Source organism: Taeniopygia guttata, chromosome 2, assembly GCF_048771995.1.
Source record: "Taeniopygia guttata chromosome 2, bTaeGut7.mat, whole genome shotgun sequence".
NCBI lineage: Eukaryota > Metazoa > Chordata > Aves > Passeriformes > Estrildidae > Taeniopygia > Taeniopygia guttata.
This window is the reverse complement of record NC_133026.1, coordinates 46365433-46392003: the sequence shown is the minus strand read 5'-3', so window position 1 is coordinate 46392003 and position 26571 is coordinate 46365433. Positions and strand designations below refer to the sequence as shown.

The following is a 26571-nucleotide window of genomic DNA, read 5'->3' as shown; positions in this document are numbered from 1 at the left end:
AATTAAATGTTTACACTGTGAACTAAAAATGTAAAGTGCTAAGAAGGAGCACTTAGGAAATGAACTTTGTAATCTTTTTCTTAGCTGCCATGGTATCCACCATTCTCAACAAGCTCTTCATGTACTCATAGACTACATAATCTTAAGCACTCACTCTCTGTAAACTACATACCTCATTTGAGAGCTGATGTACAAGTTCAGCTGTCTGAATACCTTAACACTTACAACAGCTTCCTCTGGAGTTATCATAAGAGAAATTACTTGTTATTAATTTTCACATGCTAGATGTATTTTAGCTTTTATGTTTCAGGAATATTATGTAAACAGAATGTTAGTTGTAGGAGTACCCAGGAATGCAAGAAAACATATGGCTCCAACTCCCTTCAGTATTCCCAGCACATTCACCAACAATTTTAATTTTACCTGGCTTAAGTGGAGGAGTCAGAGAGAGAGACTTTAACATTTTCATCCTCTGCCTATCATGATGAAGAGGTGAAATCACAGCACCTGCTCTCATATATGCATATCCCTATTTTGGGTTAAAACCCCTATTCTGGGTTCAAATATAACCCTACTGCTCCCTTTGGGTGACGAAGGTACTTGTCATAATGTATTCTGGATCCAGTGGCATTTTAGTTCTACCCCTACTCCAGGATGACACTGCCAAACTCCCTAAGTCTGTGCCTGCTCTGACGAATCCACCAGAGAGACTTAATTATGGGAGCACAGCTACATGTGTGTTTCCAATGGGCATGTCAATAGTTCCAGAGTGGGTGAACTGTATGTCCCAGGTCTTCACCAGAACTTGCCTGTGTGCTCACAGTTGTCCAAGGGCTGCATCTATCTCTTATCTCACTACTGGCAGCTGGTGTTTGATCTGCTCTTGCTCTCAGAGCTTCACTGCCCAGGGTGCATACATTTTGCAAGTTGAATAGCAACAGGAAAGGACCCTAAAATAGATTGTGCTGTGTTTGTTTGAGGTAGTGTGTAAATCACAAGTCCTGCTGATTCCTTCACATGTTGTGAAGAATGACAGAAAAATGAGGCTTGAATAATTAGAAGTTATTTGCTTTACACAATAGTAGTTTGTACACTTGAGAGAGCAAGTGTGGAGTATGGGATCTTCACACACCTCTTAGTACAGCAAGCCCTTATGGGGACAGACAGGAAAGAAGGAGATTTGCCTATACCTCAGATTGCTGCTTTATACCACAGACAGCTACTTAAAAGCTGACATAATGCAGAGGTCCACAGAGATCTCAAAGCCTGGGAACATCTCAGATTTTTTGGATGCCCTGTGAGATTGAGAAAACAAGACAGCAAAACTGAAAGAAAAATCTCCAACTATTAAAAACACCCACATAAAAACTTTCAGTTAAATCTAACCCATAAAATGTCTCTAGAATGGACCCCTCGTGTGCAGCAAGTCAGCTCTCAAAAACACAGTGAGAGCAAGCTTGATAAGCTCTTTGGAGCTGTCAAAACCTTCCTAAGGCAAGCTTTCTACAGAATTTTTTTTTTTTGTGGTGGTCACAGCTCACGTCCTGCTTTGTCTGGTTATCCTGCCAGAAACATAAGTGAACTCATAAGAATAACAGGAGGATTAGGTTAAGCTTATTTTTAAAACATTTCCCACAAATTCATCTCATTTGTCTGCTTATAAACACCCTTGCTCGTCTTTGCTGTGTGTCTAATTAGGGAGGATATGTTGCAGGTGGGTTAAGATAGGAACTGAAATATAGTAGCTTTGCAGTTATGCATGCTAAAGGAAAGGCAATTAAAATGTCATGTCATGGAGATGTAAACTGATCATCTCAGGGGCCTGAAAAGATTTCTCCCCCATATATGACATGGCACAGTTGGCCAGCTACCATATGGGTGGGTTTCCTCTTCCTTGCAACACTTACTGAGCCCTCCTTAGGCAGAATATGAGATCTGATGGGCTGGTTTCTTGAATTATTTATGTACAGAAATAGACATATTGCCATCAGTTAAGCATCTCTGCATTTTATTTAAAGTCAATACTGCAATAAAGCTTAAAACATAAAAAGCTAAAATTAAATTAAAACAAATTTCCAAATAAAACCCTGCTGAGAACCTGTTGTAGAGGTTAATTAAAATGAAATCAAACAGAGATCTTGGCTTTTGTAGCAGCTGTAGTTAAAAATCGGTGGTACCCGACAGAGACATGGTGGTTTCCTCTGATAATGCTTAAAACTTTTCCAAATAGCATCTCTCCAAAAATAGGATTTATTTTTGCAGCTAAAAAGAAATAAAGCAGAGTAGCAGGTATTTTTTCTTTGGCAATGGGGTAAGTTGTACCAACTGGCAGGCAGCATCTTTTTAAAATATTTTTGCGAGGGAGGATATCACTCTGCTTTTCTACCAGTTCCTCTCCACACCTTCTCTCCTCTTTTTAAACTTCATGCATTTTATTATAATACTGAAACATCTGTGGTGCTTTCCAGAATGGGAAAGGGCTTTTTCAAAAACTATTTATTAGTGTATGCAACAAGGATGTGCTTGTATTTCAGCATGGCAGTCCTACAGCATGTTCATGCTCACTGTGATGTGGTGGCATTTGAATACTGTAGCTGTAATATTTATGATGGTGAACTCTAGATTAAAGAAATTATTCCTAGAGCATGTTTTAAAGCCTATCAAAGAAGCTTTGGAAAATGTGAGGGACAGCAGACATATCATTGCAGGTGTTTTCTACAAGTTCCTTATAGAAAAGAAAAAAGAACACAAGTGAATTCTAGTCAGCAAAGCACAGAACAAATCTCTCAGTTGCGTGTGTCCAGACAAATTAGGGGTTTTTTTGCCTTGGAGAGTCACGCTTTAGTTTTCCCCTAGGAAAAAAGAGACCAGCAAACAGGATATGGGTGTCCAGATTTGAATGTGTTTTCTTTTGTCTACCCCAGTAAAGAATGCTAATGAAACAACTAGCTGAAGCTTTCTGAAATTATCTGTGGTACAGAAAATGGTGGGAAGACAAAACAAGGATTACTAACTGATGCAAAGATTTCTGCATTACAGCTGCCTGGGACAGGAAAATTCATAATGATGTCAACCTGTCACCCAAATACAGCAAAATTCCCATTGACTTCAATGAATCAGAATTTTACCTCATGACATTAAGGCACTGTAGCGCAAACAAAAAAAAAAAAAAAGAAAAAAAAAAGAAAAAAAAAGAAAAAAAAATTCAGGAACAACACAGGAACAACAAGCTCTAAGAATGAGTCCATATTGACAAATGATAAGGACATTGGTCATATCCTGCTTTTCTGTTAGATGTCTCCCTGCCTCCTCCCTACTCCATAGTGTTTACCATCCTTCAGGACCATTTGTGTCTCAGTCAAACTGACCTCACAGTTTCACATGCAGAGTCTCACATCTGTCAGACAATGGACAATGAGGAAGACAGCAATCGGTTAAGAAACACATGATTTGAATTTCATTAAGCCAGATAATAAACCAGAAAGAAATGAAGTTTTACTAGGCAGAAGCGGGTTTTTGTCATAAGTCTCTATATACCTCCATTCATGATAATGAAAAATTAAGTTCTTTCCTGGAGAAGTGAGAAATGAAGCCTCATAATGCACTTATAAGAAGTAGGAAATAACATTTCATTCAGTGTAAAAGGACAGGTAGGGTTGTGATCATGTAATTAAGTAAGCAAAACAAATACATTCCAGACATGCCATCTTTGAAGGAAAATAAATTTGCAGGGGTTTAATCACATAGTAGTATGCTGCTTCATCTGGTTTTCCTATAACAGATCTCTCCTTGTTAAAAAAAAAAAAATAAATTAACTTTCCATATAGGGAAGTACAAGGGGAAAGCTGAAAGCTGAAGGCTGAAATCAAGCTATGGACAGTCCCAGGTGAATAGTGTCTATCCAACACCACTGTTTTGTCAGATTTTGGAGCCCTCTCCACCCTAATTCCTTCCCCCCCACCCTGAATCCCAATACCTCAACAGGAAAGAAGACATCTGTGAATTCTCTGGCACTGCTTCGATGTTTTACAGCTGTAATAACCACTGATACAAAGAGAAGAATTTTTTCTAGCCCAAATTCCTGAGGTACTTTTCTAAACAGACACAAGTGGATGGGACTTGGTTACATGAAAAATACCCCACCAGGGTCAGGGGTGTGGGGAGAGATGAAGAGGAATCATGATCTGCAGATAATTGAGCTCAGCTTGGTTTTAGATTTTTCTTTTCTGACCACTCAACCCATTTGTCCAAATCCAAACTTCTAATCTTTACATCTAAACAGTATTTTTCTGGCAACTTTCCCTCTTGGCTATATGAGATGAAAAATACTTCAAGGAAGGGTCTTAAAACAGTGGTGATCTTACATATATGCAGTAGTTTTGCAGTACTCTTTACCATTAGTGTATAGGCAGGACAATTTGATGGTTTCTCCTAGAAATCCCAAAATGCATCAAACACCACAAAGCCCATATTCTCTCATTGTTAGCACTGTCAGCCACCAACAGTCTACGTCGTGGTGCCCCTTACCTGTGTTTGAAGCAGTTCATCACAGCCTTTCACAAAATGCACAGATTGACATTGAGATGTTTGGGGAATAATGTCAATTCATATAGGGGTATAAAGGAAAGTTAGTAGGCAGCCCAGACAGATAGGTGTGAATAACTGGTTCCCAAGCACCAGAGCTCTTGCAAGGGTTGGGGACACACTGGTTCTCCCAGTGCCTATACATCTACTACCAGATTGCTGTGCAGCCCTTCAAAAGGACTTCAACAGGTTGGAGAGATGAGCAGAGAGGAAGTGTCTCAAGTTCAACAAAGGCAAAAGCAGGGTCCGGCACCTGGAGAGAAATAACCCCACGCACCAGCACAGGCTGGGGGCCAAAGTGCTGGGAAGCAGCTCAGAAAGAAGGACATGTCAGTGTGCCCCTGTGGCCCAGAAGGCCAGTGGTGTCCTGAGGTGCATCAGGGACAACATTGCCAGCAGGTCGAGGAAGGTGATCCTGCCTTCTACTCAGCCCTGGTGAGGCCACATCTGGAGTGCTGTGTCCAGCTCTGGGCTCCTGGATACAAGGAGCTCCTGGAGCAGGTCCAGGGTGGGCCACAAGGACTGGGGAACTGGAGTGTCTTTCTTGTGAGGGATTTGGGCCTGTTCAGCCTCAAGACAACTGAAAGGGACCCTCACTAATGTGTATAAATATCTAAAAGTAGGGTGCCAAGAGTTTCCAGGCTCTTCTTGGTGGTACAAGTCAATAGGAAAAGAGGCAGTGGACAGAAACTGATGGACAGGAAGTTCCACCTGAACATGAGGAAGAACTTCTTTGCTGTGCAGGTGACTGAGCACTGGAACAGACTGACCAGAGAGGTTGCAGAGTCTGCCTCACTGGACATATTCAAGAACACTCTGGACACAATTCTGTGCCATGTACACTAGGATTATCCTTCTTGAGCAGGGAAGTTGGACCAGATGACCCCACTCTTGTCCCAGGGGTCATCGATGGGTAAGGTTGGAACCCTTACCCATGGTCATCCAACCCATGGGTAAGGTTCCAACCTTACCCATTTTCTGATTCTGTGATTCATAGAAAACTCACATCCTCGTGCAGATTTGCTTAAAAACAAAAAAAAGAAACAATAATTGTTTCAAATATGTTTAAATTCCTTTATAACCAGAAGTTCCCTGGGCCATGCAGCTGTTCCATGACAATTTGCCCAAGAAGCTGAATAAATTGTTTCATCCTGAGCTTCTCTCTATTGTGGTTACACTGCTGCTAGTACCCAGACTCAGGGCCAGCTTCAGACAGATAGTCTGACAGGCACAGAAACATCCATTCCTCAGCACAAGGCCCAGTGTAAGCAAGAGCCAACACCTGCTCTGTGCCAGGTCTGTAACGGGACCAGTCACAGTTTCATGCCATCATCCCCTTTCTTGACTTTCTTGAGCCAACACCACTGGCTTTGTCTTGAAGGGTGACACAGGCCAGCTCTGCCCTTGGGTGGGGTGGAAAGACACATATGGAGGCTGGTTCAGGAGCAGGAGCCAGGACAGGAGTCACCCTGGTGAGCACTAAGAGCTACAGCTGCCCTGCACTTACACCACAGACGAGCCCTGGAGCAGCCTGGCCTCAGGCGGAGCAACTCCTGTGCCCTAATTCATAGCCAGAACCTGAAAACCTTGTGGGGAGAATTTTGCAATTTGTACCTTGGCAGTAAACTGAGGATTCCAGAGATATCTGTTCCATCCACCCCTTAAACACTTGAAACAGGATTTTCTTAAATCGTTCTTCAGCGTACATTTCTTTTGCACCATCCTGCTGAGTGAACATAGGGGCATAACCACATGAATTTTACAGCTGTAGGACATCTTTATTAACAGGGAAAAAGACCTTCAAACCTTTTGCTTCAAAGCCACAAACCTTTGGTCCTCATGTTTCAAACAGTTTGTAAATATCTTTGCAATGCTCACATGTTCTCTGCAGCCGTTTTATGGCATCACTGCCATTCTTAATAACAGAAATCTAACAGGCTACACAACGTTGCAAATTATGCCTCAACTCCAAGCAGTAATATTTTCTCTAGTTAAGTGAAAATTTTTAGAAAAACTGCAAGACTGCAGCAGTTAACTGCATAAAGTAAATAGGTAAACTGAGACAGAAACTCATTAACTGATTAACCCAGAACTATAGATGAAGTAATGTCACCACATCACAAGGAACATTTAAATCCAGAATTGCAATAAAGTAGATTTGCAATTATTGAATGCATGTGATTAACAGATTCAAATAAATGATGCTATTAGGATGTTAATTATTGGTTGCCCTAAACTACTGATGATTAAAGTGTTTAAGAGAAAAACACATCCCAGGGCAATTACAAAAGAGAAGAAGAGTAATTAATTATTCAGAGTGCTATTGCCTGCTGAAATATAATAATAATAGCAAAAATATATATTAATGGTAGGGAGAGTAATAATCATAAAAAGACTTCTCTTAAGAATTAGGGACAAAAATTTTCTAATGTGAAATAAAAAAATCTACTGCACAGCAAAACCAAGATACTGAATTTTTTTGAAAGTTGTAGCAATAGTGAGAGACTCAAGTACTGTCTAACTAGTCATTTATCAGCTCAGCTGCTGTGTAGGTGTATTAGAGATGGGTGATATACTGATATAATGTTGATGTGGTGTTCCAAATCCGTTGATGCAACTGCTTTAAAAAAAAAAAAAGAGCCCAACAAGCTACAAGAAACCCACGGATGCTAATGAAGGCAGGTGTTCAGGGAGTATGAATCCCGTATCTTCCTCTACAGTGTCTCCTGCAGCCACATTTCTCCCTGCATAAAGCAGCATTGCTGTGACTCTCTCACTGCAGTCCCTAGATGCGTGGTAGGGGCTGCCTGATCCTCTCAAGGAGGCTCCTGAGAGGTGCCAGTCATGACCAAGCAAAGCAGGCATGGGGTCACACTGGTGACCTGCCCTGCATGATCACATTGCTCACTGCCTGGAGTCACCTGGAGGCTCCTGCTACAGCACAGCTCAAAGATGCACAATGAGATTAGCCACGGAGTAGGGTTTGGTGAGAATACAAAGTCCTCTTCTCCTCTTTCAAGCTCCCCAAAATCCCCAAATCCTCATCCATGAGCTTAAATGGCACCATAATATTTCCCAATAATGTGATAGAGCTTTTTCTGTTAACAACAGCACAAGATATTGATATAGTATTAGCTATTTTTAGTTCTGCTTACACTCAAGAGCAGTTTCAGGAGTTTGATTGACAGCTTTATTGCATACATGGTTTAAATATCTTGCCTACAACTTGATATTGAGCAACCTTGGTAACTTTCTTTTACCTTTTTTTTTTTTTTTTCAAGGACCATTCTAGGATGGTTAGCCATAATGAAATACTAAAATAGACACATAGCAATGGGGATGACACTAACTGCTAATCTCTTCTTCACACAGGATTTACCAAAATATCCTAGAAAATAGTTCAAAATAGTTTCCCTGCTTAATGAACTTGCCTCCAAAAAGTTGAACCCTAAGGATTATTTTTAGAGTATTACGCATGAGTACTGAACAACTAGAAATGCATTAAAAATAAACAAAAAAATACCAGCCTTAAACTAAACAAAGCAAACCACAATTAAAAAAAAAAACAAAAAACAAACCATAAAATGTGTTTAGTTACAAAACAAAGAACTTAAAAAGTGGTGTAAAATTTTGTTAGTCTGCAGTCAGGACTATTTCAGAATCCTTTCTCATACACTTACATTGTACTTTCTTATGCCATATGCCTTGCCAGGAAACACAAGTCACCAAAGTCATAACATCACAAAAAAGGGGTTATAAGGGTAAGGGGCAAAACCTAAGGTGTCACAGATCTCTCAAAGTCAAGCACAGGAGTCAACATGCAGCTAGATCTCTACTCTCTAAAACATGAACTATATCCTTTTCACTTAACAATCATGACAATCACACTCTAAGTTTTTTGGATGGCTAACAAAAGGAGAAACTACAGCTGTAAAAAGAATGTGACTTAAAATGAATTTGAGATATCTTCACACAAATCTTCTCAGTAACACAATGTCAAACAAAAGTTTGCACTGTTCACTGCCTTTTTTGGTATTTGGATAAAACTCACCCTATTTCCTAATGCTCCTGCTGAGTTTATTTCTGTTTCTGAGAATTTTTATTAGCAGCAGCTCACAACCCAAGCAGCAAAATGAAAATGAAGCAATGTCAATAATATAGGCAAGAATGATCAAGAAAGGTTAGCTCTTGAAAATTTAGTATTTCAAAAGGAAAAATTCCATAATATGTAATGTTGGAGGGTAAAAACTGAGAAGCTATTCAATTCAATGAGTACATTGGGAGAAAAAAAAAAAAGAAACTGACCCCATCATTGTGCCTCCTCCCCTTTCTTGCTGCTAGGAGCCTGCTCAGAGTTAAAAAAGTAGAATTTGTAAAATTTTAGCTAAACTTACCCTGAAATTAGAGAACATTGACTAAATATGCCTTTCCAAAAAACCCTCAGTTAAAAGCTGTCTTAATTTTAATTTCTTTCAATGAAAATCTAAATCTCCTGCAAAAGCACATCACCAGTAATGAGTTTTTTGAATGGAAAAATGCAAATCTTTCTTAAATATGTGTCCCATAATCATTACTTCCTTGTGGACACTTCCTGGTATGAAAAATGACCATGGTCATTGTCAAAATTCCTTGCTACAACATTATCAGTTTCTAACAAGAAGCAGAATTCTATTACATACAATTATTTAGCTATAAATTATAGTTTATCGTCATCCCTGTGTTGGAAGCTGATCATTTTAACAGCTAGCAACACTGAAATGGAAGCAACAGCTACTTCTGACTCATGGTCATTTCAATATGATAGTCATTTCAACATAACGTTTCCTGAGGGGGAAAATACACTTTTCTACAAAAGGGCACAATCTAATTAAATACTTGCTTGATTCCAGTGCCTTTCGAGGACAAACATTACATATAATTTTAAAGGAACAGAAAAGTTCTATGGTAATTCTTAAGTGCAAGCATGTAGAATTTTTTTGACTGTTGTAGCCAAAATATAAATCACTTTCTTCTGTGCTGTCAGGAAGTGTATTGCACTAAATTAATCATGGGCTACTTTAAAAAAGGAACAAAAAATCCGCTGCAAAATTAAACAAATCTCTCTGTGCCTGTTTTCCATTTGCATTGTCACCACTTACCTTTAAAAGACGATGGAAGTGAGACGGGAATGTTGCTGAAACACATTCAACAGACCCTGTGTGTGTGTTAGCTTCTCTAGTGCTCTCTGTTGTGCCTTCAGCCATTGGAAAAGATAAAGTATTATAACCTGCACACATCTTTACTTTTTGCCAGGCTCCTAGCACAGGGATACACCATAGCAAAACAAGTGCAGAGGCACACAGACTACAAGCCAAGCTGTATGTCTTCTAGCATTTCCCAGTCTCAGGTGTATTCTGCTGGATTAGATAAATGTTTTTCTGTCTCATTATAAAAAAAAAAGAGGAAAGTCAATTCATAAGGGAAATAGAGGCATTCTAGAAAGCTTTTCCTATTAAATCAAATAATGAATGTGACCAAGTGGGGAAAGCTGGAAGCACAGAGATCAGGCACAACCATACAACTGTGACTCAGCTAGCTCTTACCTTTTATGTCAGGCACTCAAAAGAACAGACAATTGTATTTACTGAGTGAGGGACAAATAAACTCATTCCAATTAAAGAACAGAAAATATGTCTTGGTGGCTTAGACTTTAACCATTTTAAAGATAAAAGAAATCTTAAATAATGCACTCAGACAAGAATTCTAGATCATCTGTCTTTCTTTTCTCACAGGGTAGGACAGGCCATGCATGGAATTTTTTGTTAACTTGTCCCTTTCAAACTCTCAATCCACAAACCACATCATCCAAGAGGCATTAGACATATTTAACTTTTTTGCTTTAATAAAGTAATTTTCAAAATGTTTCTGGGAAAGATACACTTCTGTGGACCACAAGCAATAGCAATTGAAGTCAGCCTCAACTTTACAACTGAGTTTGAAATCAGAGGGAGTTTGCAAAAATGTTTTTAAGTCTCTTCCCTGTCTTTCTTCAGTCTCCAAAAGTACTTTTTCTCTAGGTTATCACAAGCCTGCCTGCCTTTCTCACTGTTGGCTGCTCAGGTCTATTTTCTCAGGACTGATTCTGGATTCAGAATACCTCCCATAATATGAGGCTGTATATTAAATCTTACAAACATATTTCAACATGTGTTCAAGTGGTACTGAAACTGGCCCTGTGTTGGAACTCAAAATGTCCCTCAGACATTTTCAGAGGTTCCAGGCCTTGGTCAAAAGCATTTTAGACCCTAGCAAGCAGCTGAAAACAGCTGTGATCTTAAATTTGAACCATAGAATGAATTACCAACTTTAAGAGTAGAACAAGCAGTCACAGAGGGTTAGATAATATAGTAAAAGTAGTCACAAATTAGAGGGTAAAATTTTTTAATATTGTACAGGGGGGTTTTAATACCTATACAAAGGGGTGTTACTTTGTACAGGGGGGTCAAGAGGTCTAAAATGGAAGAAAGTAGGCCTAATCCTGTTCTTCCTCCTTCTTCTTCCTTACCTCCATGTTCTTAGTGATGTTGGCATTTTTCTATTGGTTTAAGCTAAAGACACACTGTTCAACGTAGATAATAGATATTAGCACATTATTGTAAATATAGTACACGTAGTTTCTAGTATATAATGTTTGTACCATCCCACTGAGGGCCAGAGCCCCACACACTGCCCTGCAAGACAAACCTGCAGCAAGGCAGCAGAACTTGTTATAAATAAGCAAAAATAAACAACCTTAAAAACAGCACAGACAAACTATAGCTTCTTCTTTAGCAACGGGGCAAAAAGACAAAGACTTTCTACAATCTCAGAATCACCAATACCCACAGATTCCGACAGCCCTGCTATGTGGTTTTTTTCCTCACCCAGTAACTTAGTATTGCCCTCCACAGCAAGCCACACTTACCTGTAAAAGGTGGTATAATCCACTGTTGAATGACAGCTCTGGAACTCCCATGCTTTGAGTTTCTGGCATTCCCGATGAGCTCGGAGTTTCACCCTGACTGTCCCGTGACAGAGCACCGGTATAGGTTTCCTCTGCGGGCGGCTGCAGAATTCATTGGACTCCACACGCCAGGATTCAGCAAAGTCGTCCACATCAAACTTAAAATTCCCATCCCCCCCAATCAGGTCATCCCGTTTGTGCCCATTGTAATTGCCACACAGACCACAGAGTTTGCCTTTCAGATGAGGTGCAGCCATAACTTCCACAAAACTGTCTCCATCCCATGAGATTTCCAAGCCTGATAAAAAAGATAAGACAATAGTGCACAAAAAAAAAAAAAAAAAAAAAGAGAGAGAGAGAGAGAGAAGAAATTGAGGACAGCAAACTGCACCTTATGTTTGTGAAACACTGTTAATGGGAACCAGAACAAAGCTATTGGCTTAGTTCTTACAATGCTGTTAGATTTCTATATAATTCCCAGTAAGTGCCTCTGGCAAGTGCAGTGTTTCTTAAATTGCAGCCAATTACAATACATTCATGCCTATCTCCTCTTATTTTTGTTCTCTCTTGCTAATGAATGGGGTTATCCTAAACAATATGGAGCCAAGACAGAATATCAATATCAAAGGAGGGCTCTTGCAAAATTCTGCGAATTGAATTTGCTATGGTAAATTTCTAGGTGACTTTGCAGGGGGTCCAGAATTTCAACCATTATTACCCATTGCGCAGGTAGTGGTAGTACAAAGATGCCCATGACCTGTGAGACTCCAGCCGGGACCTTATGGGAAACATCTTACTCTTGCCTACAAAGCTGACACTAATCTCTCATTGGGGTGAATTCAACTGTTCCAATACAAGTTACTTTATTTTGTAAGAGTAAAAACAGTTAAAAAGACTACAACAAAGATATATCAGTTGGGCAAAACTGTTGTAAGAAAGCATTCTGAATTGGATTCAAACTGTTCATTCAAAAGGCATTAATTACCAACTTTTCATCCACATAAGTTAGCAACCCTGAGAAATTATGGTAAACATCTAACATTCATCTAGTGGCTGGGATGTAAGCCCTCTCATACAATTTGCTTTACAGGAAGGTTTGGCACTTCTGGAATGTCAAAATAAAAGTTACTTTTTGTGAGCGACATGCATTTTATCTGTCTCTACTCATCTAAAAACTAGGTATCTAGCTTAAGTCAGCTGTCTGGGCCCTTTGAGGGAGTAAAACAGGCAGCTCTGGATCACAACAGGATTTTCTGGACCACAACAGGATTGTCTAATGCAGAACTACTTTCTGAATGTCTTTGTGTTCCCAGAGATACTTTAGAGGGGCCAGAGATCGGGTGGAGACTAAACTTCTAGTTTGTACCTGAGCAACTGTAAATTAGATTCCATTCTTTGAGGAGTAAATAGGTAGCTCGTAAGGGAAAACCATTTTGATATCATTTGGGATAAAAACAACCAAGAAATATTGCTGCTTAACTTCTACCCAAAAATGGCTTTTCTTGTAATTACTTCCATTTTCTCCTGAATGGTTCTATGTCACACAGGAACCCTGCATCTGAAAATCAAAATAATTTTGCTGATATTAACTTGTTCTCATAAAATACCTGTGAGCAGCCATTAGTTAAGGATAAGCACAGGATCCTGCTTTTCAACAGGATAATCCAGATTTTACCCTGTTCTCCCTGCTTAGCCAAGAATACCAAAGAGCATCACTCTGTGGTGCAGGACCAGGGCTTCACTCCAGCTTTCTTCATTCACTGTGTGGGCTGGCTTAGTACCACCCTTTCCCCTTGTAAATCAGTGCTTGTCACTGTGTGATCCAAATCCTGCCCTATCCTCATGCAAGTAATTAACATACCAGTGACTCAGTTCAAAGCTGGAACCCTTCCTTCAGCAACACATGCCATTGTCTCCTATGACAATTCCTACCCGTGCTGCAGAGGAACAGGGTGAGGTTCAAGAGGAAATTATGGCTATAGGAGGGTGCGTCCATCTTAACATCCTGCCCTAGAGCTTGTGTAGGTTACACCATGTCTCCAGAAGTTTTGGGAATGATTTACTCAAGGCTGTGAAGGTAATTCTGCATTACTTGTCACTGCAGTCTTACACTGTTTTCTTACCACCATAGCTTAGCAATCATAGCACAAATACATCCTGAGCTAACTATGCCTGAAATCAGTTTCAAATTACCTCATAAACCCAGCATGGATGGGGCCACTGTCTCCTCCTCCAAAGGCACTTTACACCCAGACAACTGAAAAATTGTGCAAGACTACAACTGTTAATGAGGCCAGCACAGTGGCAAGGGGGATAGCTGCCTTTTAAGCTGCTTCATACATTATCATTGCTGGACAAATTCAAAATCCAGCTGTCTTTGCTTCTGACAACACTGAACAAAACAAAACACAGCTTGATTTGCAGACACAAGATTAATACTGCTGTGCTGGCACTTAGAAAATACTTGCCATTAACTTATAAACCAAGATTTCTTCAGACTTGAGAATCATATAAACTTTCTCAGAGTTTAAAGCATCAAGATCCAAATTTGCAGAGAGTTCTTTTCAGAAAATAAATATAGTTTTTAAGGCTGTGTACAAGTTTTTCCCCCAGAGAAGCTCCCTCAGAAGCTCCCTACTTTAAACAAAGTCAGAAAAGACTGGCTAAGGATTCTACCTCAAGTTTCCTTTTAAGACTAGTTTTTTCCCTTAAGACAAAACTTACTGACCTTCAGTGAACATACATTATTTATGAAAGGTTAACTTAAAGATTTTTCTGAACATTTATGTCCTCTTCCCTCTGAGTTAATTTACTTGTTACATGTTGCTTTTGTAGACCTGCAGAAGGAATGCAGGTATGCAGAAGGAGAATAACACAAAATTATGCCTTTTTTTTCTCAGCATATAAAAATGCTCATTTTAAAATCTAGAGATTCCTGCCTTGATTACTGGATTTCATTTAAGAGACTCACTGTGTAACTGCCACATGGACGTACTTTCCTCTAGCTGGTATGGCTTAATTACACTTTTTTTTGCTGTAATTGCTGAGATGGAAGGGTAATTTTGGCTTTGATGAAGAGCCTAAAGGTTTCTGTCCATAACACAGCTTATTCTTTTTTGGAGTAACAAGTTATTTACTCCTACATGCATGATAATTTTGTTGGAGCCTGATCACACTGTGCAGTGTGTGCTTTTTGTTTGTTCACAAGCAGAAAGTCCAGTTAGTTTCTGTAAGCCAGTAAGAGCTGTGACAGATGGGATTATGCTACAGAGCAGTGTTTGAAATGGTCTCATTGGCAGCAGAAACTGTTTGGAAGATTGTCTTGGTGCCTATACCCCCACCCTTTCTTCCCCCCGCCCAAAATGAATGAGTTTCCCATTCACTTGGACAAGAATCAGAAACCAAGAGATGAGAAGCCAAAGGATGCAACATCTGTCCCATCTGGGGATGTGCAGAAAAGGAATATTCTGAGTTACTTTTTCATTTTTTCCAATTACTCCTCTTTTTGAAGGATGCTTAACCAACTTATTACTTGATTTCCTAACTTGGCACATTGTCTACTCTACTCCATTTAAAAAAAAATCCTTCTGGATTTATGTATATCACACTCTGGGTTCCCCATTATAGGACCTCTCATCAATTGTTCTGCATGATTTTCCATGGCATCCTTGAGATTTAAAGGCATCCTCAGGAACTGGCAAACAACTCTTCCCTAAAGATTTAACGCCAAAGTAGTGCAGAAAAAGTGCAGTAAAGTGGCTTTGTGCAAAAGATAGCACAGAAACAACAACAAAATGATTGTGCAGTAGAGGAATAGATAAGTAACACCAGCCCCATGTTACTTACCAAAGAGTCCTTTGTCTTTCTAGCACACAAATTTGTATAAGGACTCAACACATCCCAAGCATACCCATAGCTCCCAGTGCAAGGACTGCTGCTGCATGCCATCCAGGGCTACAGCTGGTGAGGAATTTAGCAACAAAACAGGTTTTCACTGGAAAATGCCAATTCATCAGAACTGAAATGCTTCAGGGAGACATATCATAGTCAATGAACTTCCAACACAGCACCGGCAAGGTTCCAAACTGGTTTCCTGCCAGCCCGCCTGGTGGGCTGCCTGGAAGCTTGAATGATCAGACTATGAAACTTCAGGACTGCCCTGCCATGCACATTGCCCTGTAGCCAGAGACCACAAGACTTCCTGAAGCTTTGGGCTTCCCTGTTTTATCTAAAGCTAAATTCCCAGCTCTACAAAAGAAAAATCAAAATCCTTGGGAATGCTGGCTGAGCTGTAAGCACCAGACCCTGCATTTCCCAGCCCAATTTTACTTTGAATTTTACTTCTAATGTCACAGTTTTGCTTATTTTTCATTATTTCCTCCCTCTCTTTTTTCACCCTACACTGAGAATGCACATATTTTTTTAAAATCCATGTTTCTTTCAGAAACAGAAATTTCTCCAATTATTTTCCCCTGGTACTTAGAACTTCCTGCAGAACAAAATATTTGCCTTTAAACCCGTTCTACTCAGCACATTCTTCCTCTACAGCCTCTCTGCTGCTTGTCCTCTCCCAGCAAAATGGAGCCAGGTCATTCTGCTACTGCTCAGGCCTTATGTGCTGAAGAAAGTAGGACTTGGCCCATCATGCTGTATTTAGCAAGAGAAACCTGATCCTGCTCCGTTTAAAGGGAGGAATTATTTAGGCTATAATTTGCAGTGATTACACACTGTTTGGTATGTTGTCATATGCCATGTTTGCACTTCCTCTGCCAACACATGGACAAGGATGCGTGTAGTCATTTAGTAGGCTTGCACCAGAAACAAATGGAATAGCAGCAGGATTAGTTGTCATTCATCTTCAGTTGAAAACCTTTCCTTGGCCTGTGGCTGGCTAATGCACATTGCCTGAATTCATGGTGTTCAGCTGGCTGCAAAGAAAAACCCTCAAGATGCTTCTAATTAGAAGCTGTGAATAATGGTCAACTTGTGTGCATTTTACAGACAGCCACAAAAATCTGCATTCCTCTTTGAGGAATGAGCCCAGAGCTGGGATCCACATTATGCAGACTCACTTTTCCAGGAGCGATATGAACAGGTGTCTAAATTCTCGGCTCAATAGTGGGTGCTAATGTCCCCCCGAAAAAAAATTATGCTAGATAATGAGTATGACTATGTGTCAGGCCTGTGACCATATCACTCTCTAAGACTGGTTTCACTGTTTTCACATGGTATTTAATAGAATTAACAGTAAACGGTATTCTCACTAAAACAGTACTTCACTGTGTAAGAGAAATCTCTCAGGACTACAGTAGTACCTAAGACATGCTAATGAGAAAGTTTTAAACTTCCCCTCAGTATTTATCTACGCAAAGATACTATCATTTCAGAACAGTTTATCAAAACAAAAGTAAGCCCTCTGGTTTAGCATTTTGACAATTAATGTATTTTCTAAGACTGAAAAGACATGAGAGAATGCTATTTCCCTTCCCTGTTTCTAGAAATAAGGTAGGAATTTTACTTCTAGTGCAGCAGTTTTGCTTATTTTGCATTACTTCCTCCCTCTCTTTTTTCATTCTACACTGGGAAAGCATGTATTTTTTTAAATCCTTCTGAAACAGAAATTTCTCCAATTTTTTTACCCCACTGAAAAAATTCTATAAAGTTTCTCATTTCCTCTTGCTTGTGGTGTTTGTTCCTTGCAGACAACTTCGTACTTGAGCACAAAGCAAGCCAAAAAGATGCCACTGAACACCTTAGGCCTTGCTTTTTAAACCAGTGCCACCATTTTGATGGATAGCCCCAGTGAAATATTTCCATAATTTTACAACTTAAACTTATTCCAGCCATCTATAACTATGAATATATAATTGACCACCTTAACTGCAAGATATGTTGCTGCAACTTTGGAAAACATTAATTTTATGTTTAGGAACTGATATCCGCTCTGTTCTTATCTGTAAGTATCAAACGATACTGAATATTGAGTTTGTATGAGAAGATTTTGGAAGGAGAGAGCTACAGGGGTGGCTTCTGCGAAAAGCTGCCAGAAACTTCCCCAGTGTCCAATGGAGCCAATTGCAGCTGGCTCCAGGATGGACCAGTTCCAGCTGGCTCCAAGATGGGCTTGGCCTTGGCGACAGTGGTAGCACCTCTGGGATAACATATTTAAGAAGGAGGAGAAAAGCCCTGTGCAACCGCAGTCAGAAAGAGGAGGGAGAGTGTAAGATAAACAATTCTGCAGTCAGCAGAAAAGGAGGGGGAGAAGGTGAGAAGGTACTGAAGCAGATATTCCCCTGCAGCCCAGGGTATAGACCATGGTGAGACAAGACTGCCCTCCTGCAGCCCATGGAGGTCCATGCTGGAGTAGACAACCATCTGCAGCCCCTGGATAACTCCACACTGGAGCAGATGGATGCCAGGAGACTGTGACCCGATGGGAAGCCATGAAGAGAGGAGCCCACCCTAGAGCATATGTGCTAGCAGGACTTGTGACCTCATGGGGAATCTACATTGGAGCTTGTTCCTGGAGGGCTGCACCCTGTGGAAGGGACCTGCGTTTTTGAAGTTTATTAAGAAATGCAGCCCATGGGAGGGACTCACATTGGAGAACATTGCAGGGAACTGTCTCCTGTGGAGGGGACCCCATGCTGGAGCAAGGAATGAGTGTGAGGAATCCTCCCCTGAGGAGGAAGAACTGGTAGATATAATATGTGATGGACTGGCTGCAAATCCCATTCCCAATCCCCCTACACCATTCAGGGCAGAAGGAGGTAGACAGAATCAGGAGTAAAGTTAAGCTTGAGAAGAAGGGGATTTGGAGTGTGGAGGCTTTTTGAAGATTTTACTTAATTTTTCATTATCCTACCCTAATATTATTGGCAATAAATTAAACTAATTTCCCCATATTGAGTCTATTTTTTCCCACAATGGTAATTGCTGAGTGATATCAACCAGTCCTTATTTTGAACCACAATACTTCAACTATATTTTCTCTTTCCTGTCCAGGTGAGGAGGGAAGTGATACAGTGGGTTTGGTGGGCATGTTTGGTTGATGTCCAGCCAGGGGAAACCCACCATACTCTCCATAAGCCACTTCTAAGTTACTGGAAGTGAAAGTCATGCCACATTTGTCTATTTGGGCAGCTAATTGTCAGCTGCAGAACGAAACACATCTTAGCAATATTCTGCAGGCTTCACACTCACAGCTGGGATTTCTGTCTGCTCATGGGCTGTGGGAATTTTGAAAGTGCTGTGGGTTTCTCTGATCTCTAAAAAGTTACCATGGTATTTATTACTGCTATTATGTTTTTTACTGACCACTGTTCATGCTGAACTTCAGAAATTCTTCAGAGAGAAAGAAGACACACAAACACAGACACACACATACTTATCTTACCTGCTTTGGTTGTCACTTTCAGCAAATAACCATCCAAATCGATCTGAAATTGCGGTGTCTCGCAAGGTAGTGAAATTCGGGTCCCATTCCACTTCACTGTGAGGTGCTGCTGGAGGCTGATTATGCTTCTGCCCAACACAAGGTCCACTGACTTTGTCCAGGAGAAAGAACGGGTCCGACGGGCATCGTTTTTTACCAGCACCTGAAAGGGTGAGGCAGAGGAGGAGCAGTCTTTCGTCAAAACGTACTGACATGTTCCCTGAAAGTTAAATGTCCGTCCATCAAAAGTGTTGTAGTGAGGATCTCCAAATACAGTGCAAACTCCAGGCTCTGCAGGTGAGTGAGAAACAAAAGCGCCATATCAATCAAAGTTGGAAAAAAGCAGTTGATAAGAACTTAGAGATGTTGCTCTCATCTCACCTAATCTATCTGCTCTACAGCATAGATTTTGACTGGTGCCCACAGGGATGAAATATATCTTTGAAAAACAAAAGCTTCATTGCTTTAGAAGACTTTCACAAACTGGCTGGTAACCAAGGGCCAGTTCATACCTGGGGCAGCATAGGAAGGCTAACCTGTAGCTTTGTCCCTTAAACATAACATACAGTTTAAGTTATTACAATGCCTGTGAACTTTTTCAAATTTCAGTGACTCTTTGAAATTACAAAACCATCAGATCACTTTAGAAGGAGCTGGGTCAGTTCATATTTTACATACATACCCTTATAAATATTATACGTTTATAAACTAGGTGTGGTTACATGTTTTTTTTCCCAAAAATACCTGTAGAACCAGCATCTTTTCTGAGTCTTACAAGCTACTGTGTGTTGTTTATACACAACTGACTTGTAGTAGTTATTGATATCACACTATCAACTAAAAGTCAGTAGTACATGACTAACATAATGCAATGACTGCCAAAGAGCATGGTGTCTCTACCAATCATTTACATCATTACAAATGGATGAAAATCTCTTACAGATGTTTGAAGCCATACACTGGTAAGAGAACTCATAGCCCAAAGACAGAGCATTTCTATATTCATAGCAATGATGCTGAGTTAACCTGCAGCTACCCAGCAACAGATTGAACTGCCTCACAACCATAGATAGCCTTGCAGCCTTTTGGTATAACAATAGGTCCTAACCACATTGCTGGTATTCCTGGAAGAAGGAGTCTCAAGGCAGAGAAATGCACACTGCTATTGGCAACTGTATACCCATGGGCTAAGACTGCTTTTGAAAGGTAATGTCTGTTAAACTAACAATGGCTTGCTCGAAAAACCAGCTTAAAAAAGCCAAATTCAAATCTACAAAAAATAAGGAGACGTGAATGTTATGAAGAAGGGGAAGGGAATTCCTCCCATGGAGTGCAATACAATTCTAATTACACAATACACCTTTCCCAACAGAGTTTTTTCAGCCCAGGCAGAGTGCTATGCTAAAGGAACTGTAAACTTTCTGGTGTTTTTCTGGCTGTAAAGAGCACCCAAGGAAAGCTACATGGAGAAACAGAAAATGGAGCTGAAGGAAGCCCCAGGAGACATTGCCTTTTTTTTTTTTTTTTTGCCAGCTGCAATGAAGAATCACCTGCCCCTGTTCCTGACAGATGTTTATCTAACCTGTCCATAAAGAGCAGTAGTAACAGCAACTCTACTGCCACCTATGGCAACCTGTTGCAGTTTTGGTCTGCCCCTACTACAACAAATGTCTTCCTAAAGCCTAATCTCACTTTCTCCTCATTGCGTGGTGCAGACCCATCACAGAGCTGGTACCTAGGTGATTTTTACTTTACCCCTAACTGGCCACATACATACTTCTTTAGCTACGCCAGTAACTCATCTTGGCATCATTACTCCTCTTAATTGTGTCTGGCAACTAGGGACAAAAAGTTTCAATTTCTCAAGGACATCATATTGACAACTCCATCAAAAATCAAAGTGATCCATATTTGATGAACATCTCTGGAAAACAGGCCTGACAGACTTTAAGCCGACCCTGAAACCAAGACATTTCAGTAAAAGAGTGCTTTTAAAAATGTGAACTTCTGTGAGTTTCCTTTTCCTCACTGATCACAATGAGGATGTCAAGAACTGCTTTCCAAATTTCATTTAAAGATTAATTGATTCTCCATAAATTGTCAGAAACTATATGGCTTGTAATTAATAATATAATTTTTAACAATAGGAAAAATAATCTATAGATTTTGTATGGAGACCATCTGACTTTATCCATTACTAAATCATACTAACATGTTTCTGATTTCCTTATGTATACATCTAAGTATCTGCATTATGAATATTAAGATACATGTTATTACCAGCTCAGATTGTACTTCAACTATTCCAGCTTTAATTTTTTCTTAAATTTAATGACAACTTTAACAAAAACTTCTATGAAAAAACATCAGCCAAATATCAGTGAAGATTCTAGAGGAAAGATCTGATTTTTCTCTGTGTTTCAAAATGCCAAGAATGTGGACATGTTGAAACTTGTTTTTAACCAACCTATTGGGAGGAGGAGGCTGGTTCTTCACCTAAGCAAGTGACTAAGTGGCAAGACATTAGAGGAACAAACATAATTTAGAGATGTGCAAGTAAAATTGATAGTACCAATGGGATCCAAAGGAAATATTTATTTTTAATTTTTAATGTGCTATGCAGAGTAATGTTGTTTTATGTTATGTTACATCATGTCACGTCATATGTCAACTTGATGCCGTGCAGTTAAAAATGTATTTTGGACTGGATAGCTGAAAGTCTGATCCAAATTTTGCTGTTTTCTTTAATAACCAAGGAAATGGAGGAGGGAAAATCCACCTAAAAACAGTCTGAATAATTGATTCTCTGATATCACTGTGTAAAACATTCTTGAAAGGTTTGCTAAAATTGTGGGGTTTAAAAATAAATCCACGCCCTGCAAAAGTGTGTGTGATAACTCAGGCACTGCCAGTAAGAAAAACTGGTTGGCCTAGAAATAAACCTTAAATACTGGGCGTAACAAGACCATCAACATGAAAAAATTCCTGCCATTTTTAGCTTTTGAGTAGTTGTGTATTTCCTTTTGGGAGAGTTTCAATCACATCACATTTTATTGTTTGCTTATTTTTCTTTTCTTTTTCCTTTTTCTTTTTTGTTTTCCTTCTTCTTTTTCTCTTTTCTCTTTTCTTTTCTTTTCTTTTCTTTTCTTTTCTTTTCTTTTCTTTTCTTTTCTTTTCTTTTCTTTTCTTTTCTTTTCTTTTCTTTTCTTTTCTTTTCTTTTCTTTTCTTTTCTTTTCTTTTCTTTTCTTTTCTTTTCTTTTCTTTTCTTTTCTTTTCTTTTCTTTTCTTTTTCCCTTTTGAAACAAACCAGTCTTTTTACTTGGCAATTTTTGAAATCTATTTGAAGCACTGATCTCTAGTTAGGATTGTGCGTGACTTTTTTCTCTGTTGGGACATAACAGATGAAGATGTGCTGCTGCATCACCAAAGCTATGTTCTCCAACCCTGGAATATGAATTTTGCTAGCTTATGATAGCAAGGCATAGGGTCATAGGTATAGATCTTTCCCTTTTTTCCCCTACCATAAATTGTTCCCAGCTTATTGCCAACACTCTCTGTGTCAGCTGTCTAAGGTAGAGCTCGAAATGGGCTATTCTATACAATATTTCCCCCTGAGACTCCAACCTCCAACTAGTTTCAAATTAGGGACTTTCTGTGCTAGACATGGTTTCTATTAATTTAGTAACCTTTGATAGAAATATTTTCTGTGAATTTTTCCAGTCCAAAAATGTTTTTAGTATCTACAACATCCTTGGGCAAAAGAAATGAAGAATCATTGCCTCTTCCTCATTTTGAATGTGGCGTTCATGATCTTTCGTGTCTTCTTTTGCTCATCTAGACATGCACATGAATGCAAATTTACCCATTTACTCTCTATCCTTGAAAAACATAGATTTTTCAAAAGATGGCCCCAGAGCTATGTTTAGGAGGCTGTGATTTTCAAAACACCTCAGCACTCAACTCTGATTAAACATTATTGAGAGCTGGATGCAAACACCACTAAAACTCTTTTGGAAATCCTGCGTGTTGCTCCCAAATCAATATTCAGACCTTCTGGCATTCATAAAAACTTTTGGGAGCTTGGCAGTTTTCACATTTGTTTTTTAAGCAACTAAATACGGACTTCACACTTTCACGTTTGACTAAAATATTAAACTACATGTGTGATTAATGCAGTTTGCTCAGCTCCCACCTAAGGCTCTACAGCTCACTTGCCAACTAATAATAGTATTTAGGTGCTAAAAGTGGATACTATAGAACTGTTGGCATGTTTTCCTTGAATTTTCAAATCATGCTTCCAATTCAAATGAAATAGTGACTTTCAGTAGAAAAGGCAGTGTTTTTGAAAACACATGTAGCTGTACAAAAAAGGAAGCTAAAAAAGCAACAGCATGGAAAAGAACACATTAGCATTTCCTAAGTTTCAACATACTCTAATAAAGAAAAAAAAATCACAACCTATTTGGCCAATGTGGAGGGATAAAAGTTTGAAAGACCACTCATTTCTAGTAAGTAGTACGCCGAGTACAGGTAAGAACCACTTATTAAACTAAGTGGTTGCCAAAAAGAACTTTTCTGCCTTCCACCCAGTGCCTCCGTTCCCCCAGACAGTATTTAGCCTTTTTAGAAAGGCAAAATATATATACTGCGTGATGGAGGCCAGACAGACAGTCAGCACACACATCCTGACCAGCCGAGAGCACGAGCACATTGGCTAGGCAATTAGCACACTTGTAGCTCCAGACCAGCCACAGGATATATTGTCTCTAGCTGGGTTTATTATTTGTTGGGATATAAAGGAAATGGGACACAAATCCATAGGAAACCAGGCTCTGTTAGCTCTGGTGCTCATGGAATAGCTTGTTGTGTTTTTTCAGGAGATCAGAGCAGTAAATTGAAGTCCAAGATGTCCAGATGTCTGGTCACACTTTGCTAGGCTTGTAGGTAGTTAAGAGTGGCCAAGAAAAATATACTTTAAATTATAACTAAAATCGGTTTGGACATCTTCAAAGTAAGGAGAAGGAGGAAAAAACACAAGTTTACCAGTGAAGGGTGTTCTGGTTGTGGATCTATAATTCAAAAACATCTCAGCTTTTTAAAAATAAAATGAAACTTTGAATGTAATTAGCCCATATGCTGAATTAAGCCCTAAATCAAACAGAACACATTATTAACTTCTAAAAACTAGCTACAGAACACGCATAATAGATTTTCATTAGGTTTTCTGTAAAAAATGCATAGCCATAGAGGACTTTCCTCATAACTGCTGCATAGTGTAGCTTGATATAATACACATTACAAGGTGTGGTGTCAAAAACTCCACGGGAGTCTTTATGGTCTATTTCATAAATAAAATAGCTATTCCAATTTGTCCAAATACATATTTATACAGTAGACCATCACAACTGAAATGGGAGGTAAATCATGAACAGTATTCCAGTATGAATAAACAATTGCAGTCTTTTTGTTGCTGTATTTCTTCATGGAAAGGACATAACAGGAAAAACAGGGACCTATGTGGTCCTTTAGATCCCCTTCCTGCTCTTATGGTACCCACAATGCATAACCTCACTTTGTTTCTTTTTCTTTTTCTTTTTCTTTTCTATTCTTTGAAAGTCAGCACTTTTTTCAGTAATTCTATAAAAACACATAAAAAGGATGTAGGACCAAATGAAAGTACCAACCTTTTAATCCTAAGGTGGGTCCAAATGCCTTTGAATTTGGTTTAGCTCTGTTGATCATTTTGTCAATTAAACAAGCTGTGGAATGTTTTGTGATGAACAAAATTTTCAGTCCCAAAAGCAGCCTTTACTTCAAGACTAATGATGTGTTCTGCACATGTAAACCTAGATGACTGCAGTCCACTTTGAAAAAACCTCATCCACAAAATCTCACAATGACTGGCGTAAGATTGTGCTAGGACTATTATTAAAGTACATCTACATGATTTTAGTAACAAGATTTCATCTGGTGTACTGTAATTTCAGCAAGGCCTATGAATTCTTCTTTGTCAAGAACAAAGATTTTACTTCCACTGGAAGTTCCTATCTATGTCTGAAGTTGAGAGCAGCCTGTTAATGTTATTTGAACTCAGGTTTAGTTTTTTCTTATTTTTAATATGAAAATTACCTTGGTCTAACATGGATTACTAATTTATGGAATTGACGTCAGTGGTGATTTTTCTAAATCAAGCCCAAAAGAGTACATTTCATTATATTTTTTACAGCAGCATAAACTAAACTGTTGAATTTTCCACTGGTATGACCACTGTGTTTAATTAGTGATAACTGTATGCCAGCCATGAAGTTTAAAAAGCAACATGCCAAAACTAACTACAGTTAACTTCAGCAACAGTAGACAAAAGAGACTCTCCAGCCCTTTGGGAGACAAGGTACTTTTTCTCTTTGCAACAAACTGCTTTGAAAATAAGGCTTTGATTTTTTTTTTTTTTCCAGTTTAAAGTGTATCCTTTCACAACGTGACTGGTTTTGACCCACTTCATAGAAATTGGCTGCATTTAAACTGTACTCAAAACTCTCCCATGTACAGTATGTTCTTGTACCTCCCTATGTTGTTTTTACATTGGAAAATTAATACCTGCTGGAGCACCAGAAATGTTTGGTGTGTTAGTATATGGAAACAGGATCAGGATCAACATGAGTGAGTGGGTGAGGGAAGGGGCTGTGTGTACATCTTATCAGAAACTGGCTGAATTAGCAAAATTTCAATTACTGTCGGATGACAGTCGTGATGAGATGTACAGCACTTCTGCTGCAAAGGTGGAATTAATTCTTTGCAAATGGCAAATATTAAAATACCAATGTTAAAACAGCTAGTGGTAGCCACCACTGCTGTATGACACTGGGTATTTAAGCTCCTTGCTCACATTCTCTGTAAAAGCCAAGAATGCCCTGCTAATCATGAAAGTTTGGAATCGGCTCTTTTCCAGGTACTGAAAGGATCTGTAGTGAGATAACTGTAAAGAAAAGACCCCTCTGTTTCATGTGCAATGGTGGAGCATGGGACAGTGAGACAGGACAATGAGCCTCCTAGGCTCAAACACAGACAGTGCAATGCAGATAGGACCCTTAACACCCTTGATCCCTTACCATAAGGGAACAAGGTTGCTTATCCTTTGGGGAGACCTAATAGCAGGCTGCCAGTACATAGAAAGAGGTCAGTGGGAAGATGGAGCCAGGCTGGTTACAGATGTGCATGGCAGGAGGACAAGCAATAATGATCTGGCCTTAATTTCATATGTTTGCAATCATGAGAATTCCCTTCTTATATCATCAAGAAATTTTGAGATTTTAGGTAACCTGGCTCCTAGATAAGTTATTTTAACTTTGAAGAACTGCAATTTTTTGCCTACTTCTCCCATGAAACAATTATCACAAGTCATCACTCTCTGACAGCATTTCTGAAGGAGTCACTGTACTGTATTCTTTTGAACCTCTTATAGTAGAGGGTCTCCTGTGCTTTGATGGAATGGCTGGCCCCACTCTTTTCCTCCCCTCTTATGTTACAGAAGAACACAGGAAGAACACATGAAAAAGGTTAAATGAAACT

The 26571-nt window shown here is 39.4% G+C and overlaps 1 protein-coding gene across 5 annotated transcripts in view; it reads right to left on the bottom strand.

Moving 5' to 3' along the window:
• The window catches only part of BMPER (BMP binding endothelial regulator), a 150426-nt gene that overhangs the window by 34424 nt on the left and 89431 nt on the right, over window positions 1-26571 (bottom strand). For 4 of the 5 annotated variants that reach the window (XM_072925835.1, XM_030266978.4, XM_030266976.4 and 1 more), the window contains 2 exons: window positions 18963-19292; window positions 11528-11864 (listed from right to left, as the gene is read on the bottom strand). In XM_072925835.1, the coding sequence (XP_072781936.1) occupies window positions 11528-11864; window positions 18963-19292 (667 nt within the window). The remainder of the gene's footprint in view (window positions 1-11527; window positions 11865-18962; window positions 19293-26571) is intronic. The other variant, XM_072925836.1, reaches the window with a different exon arrangement.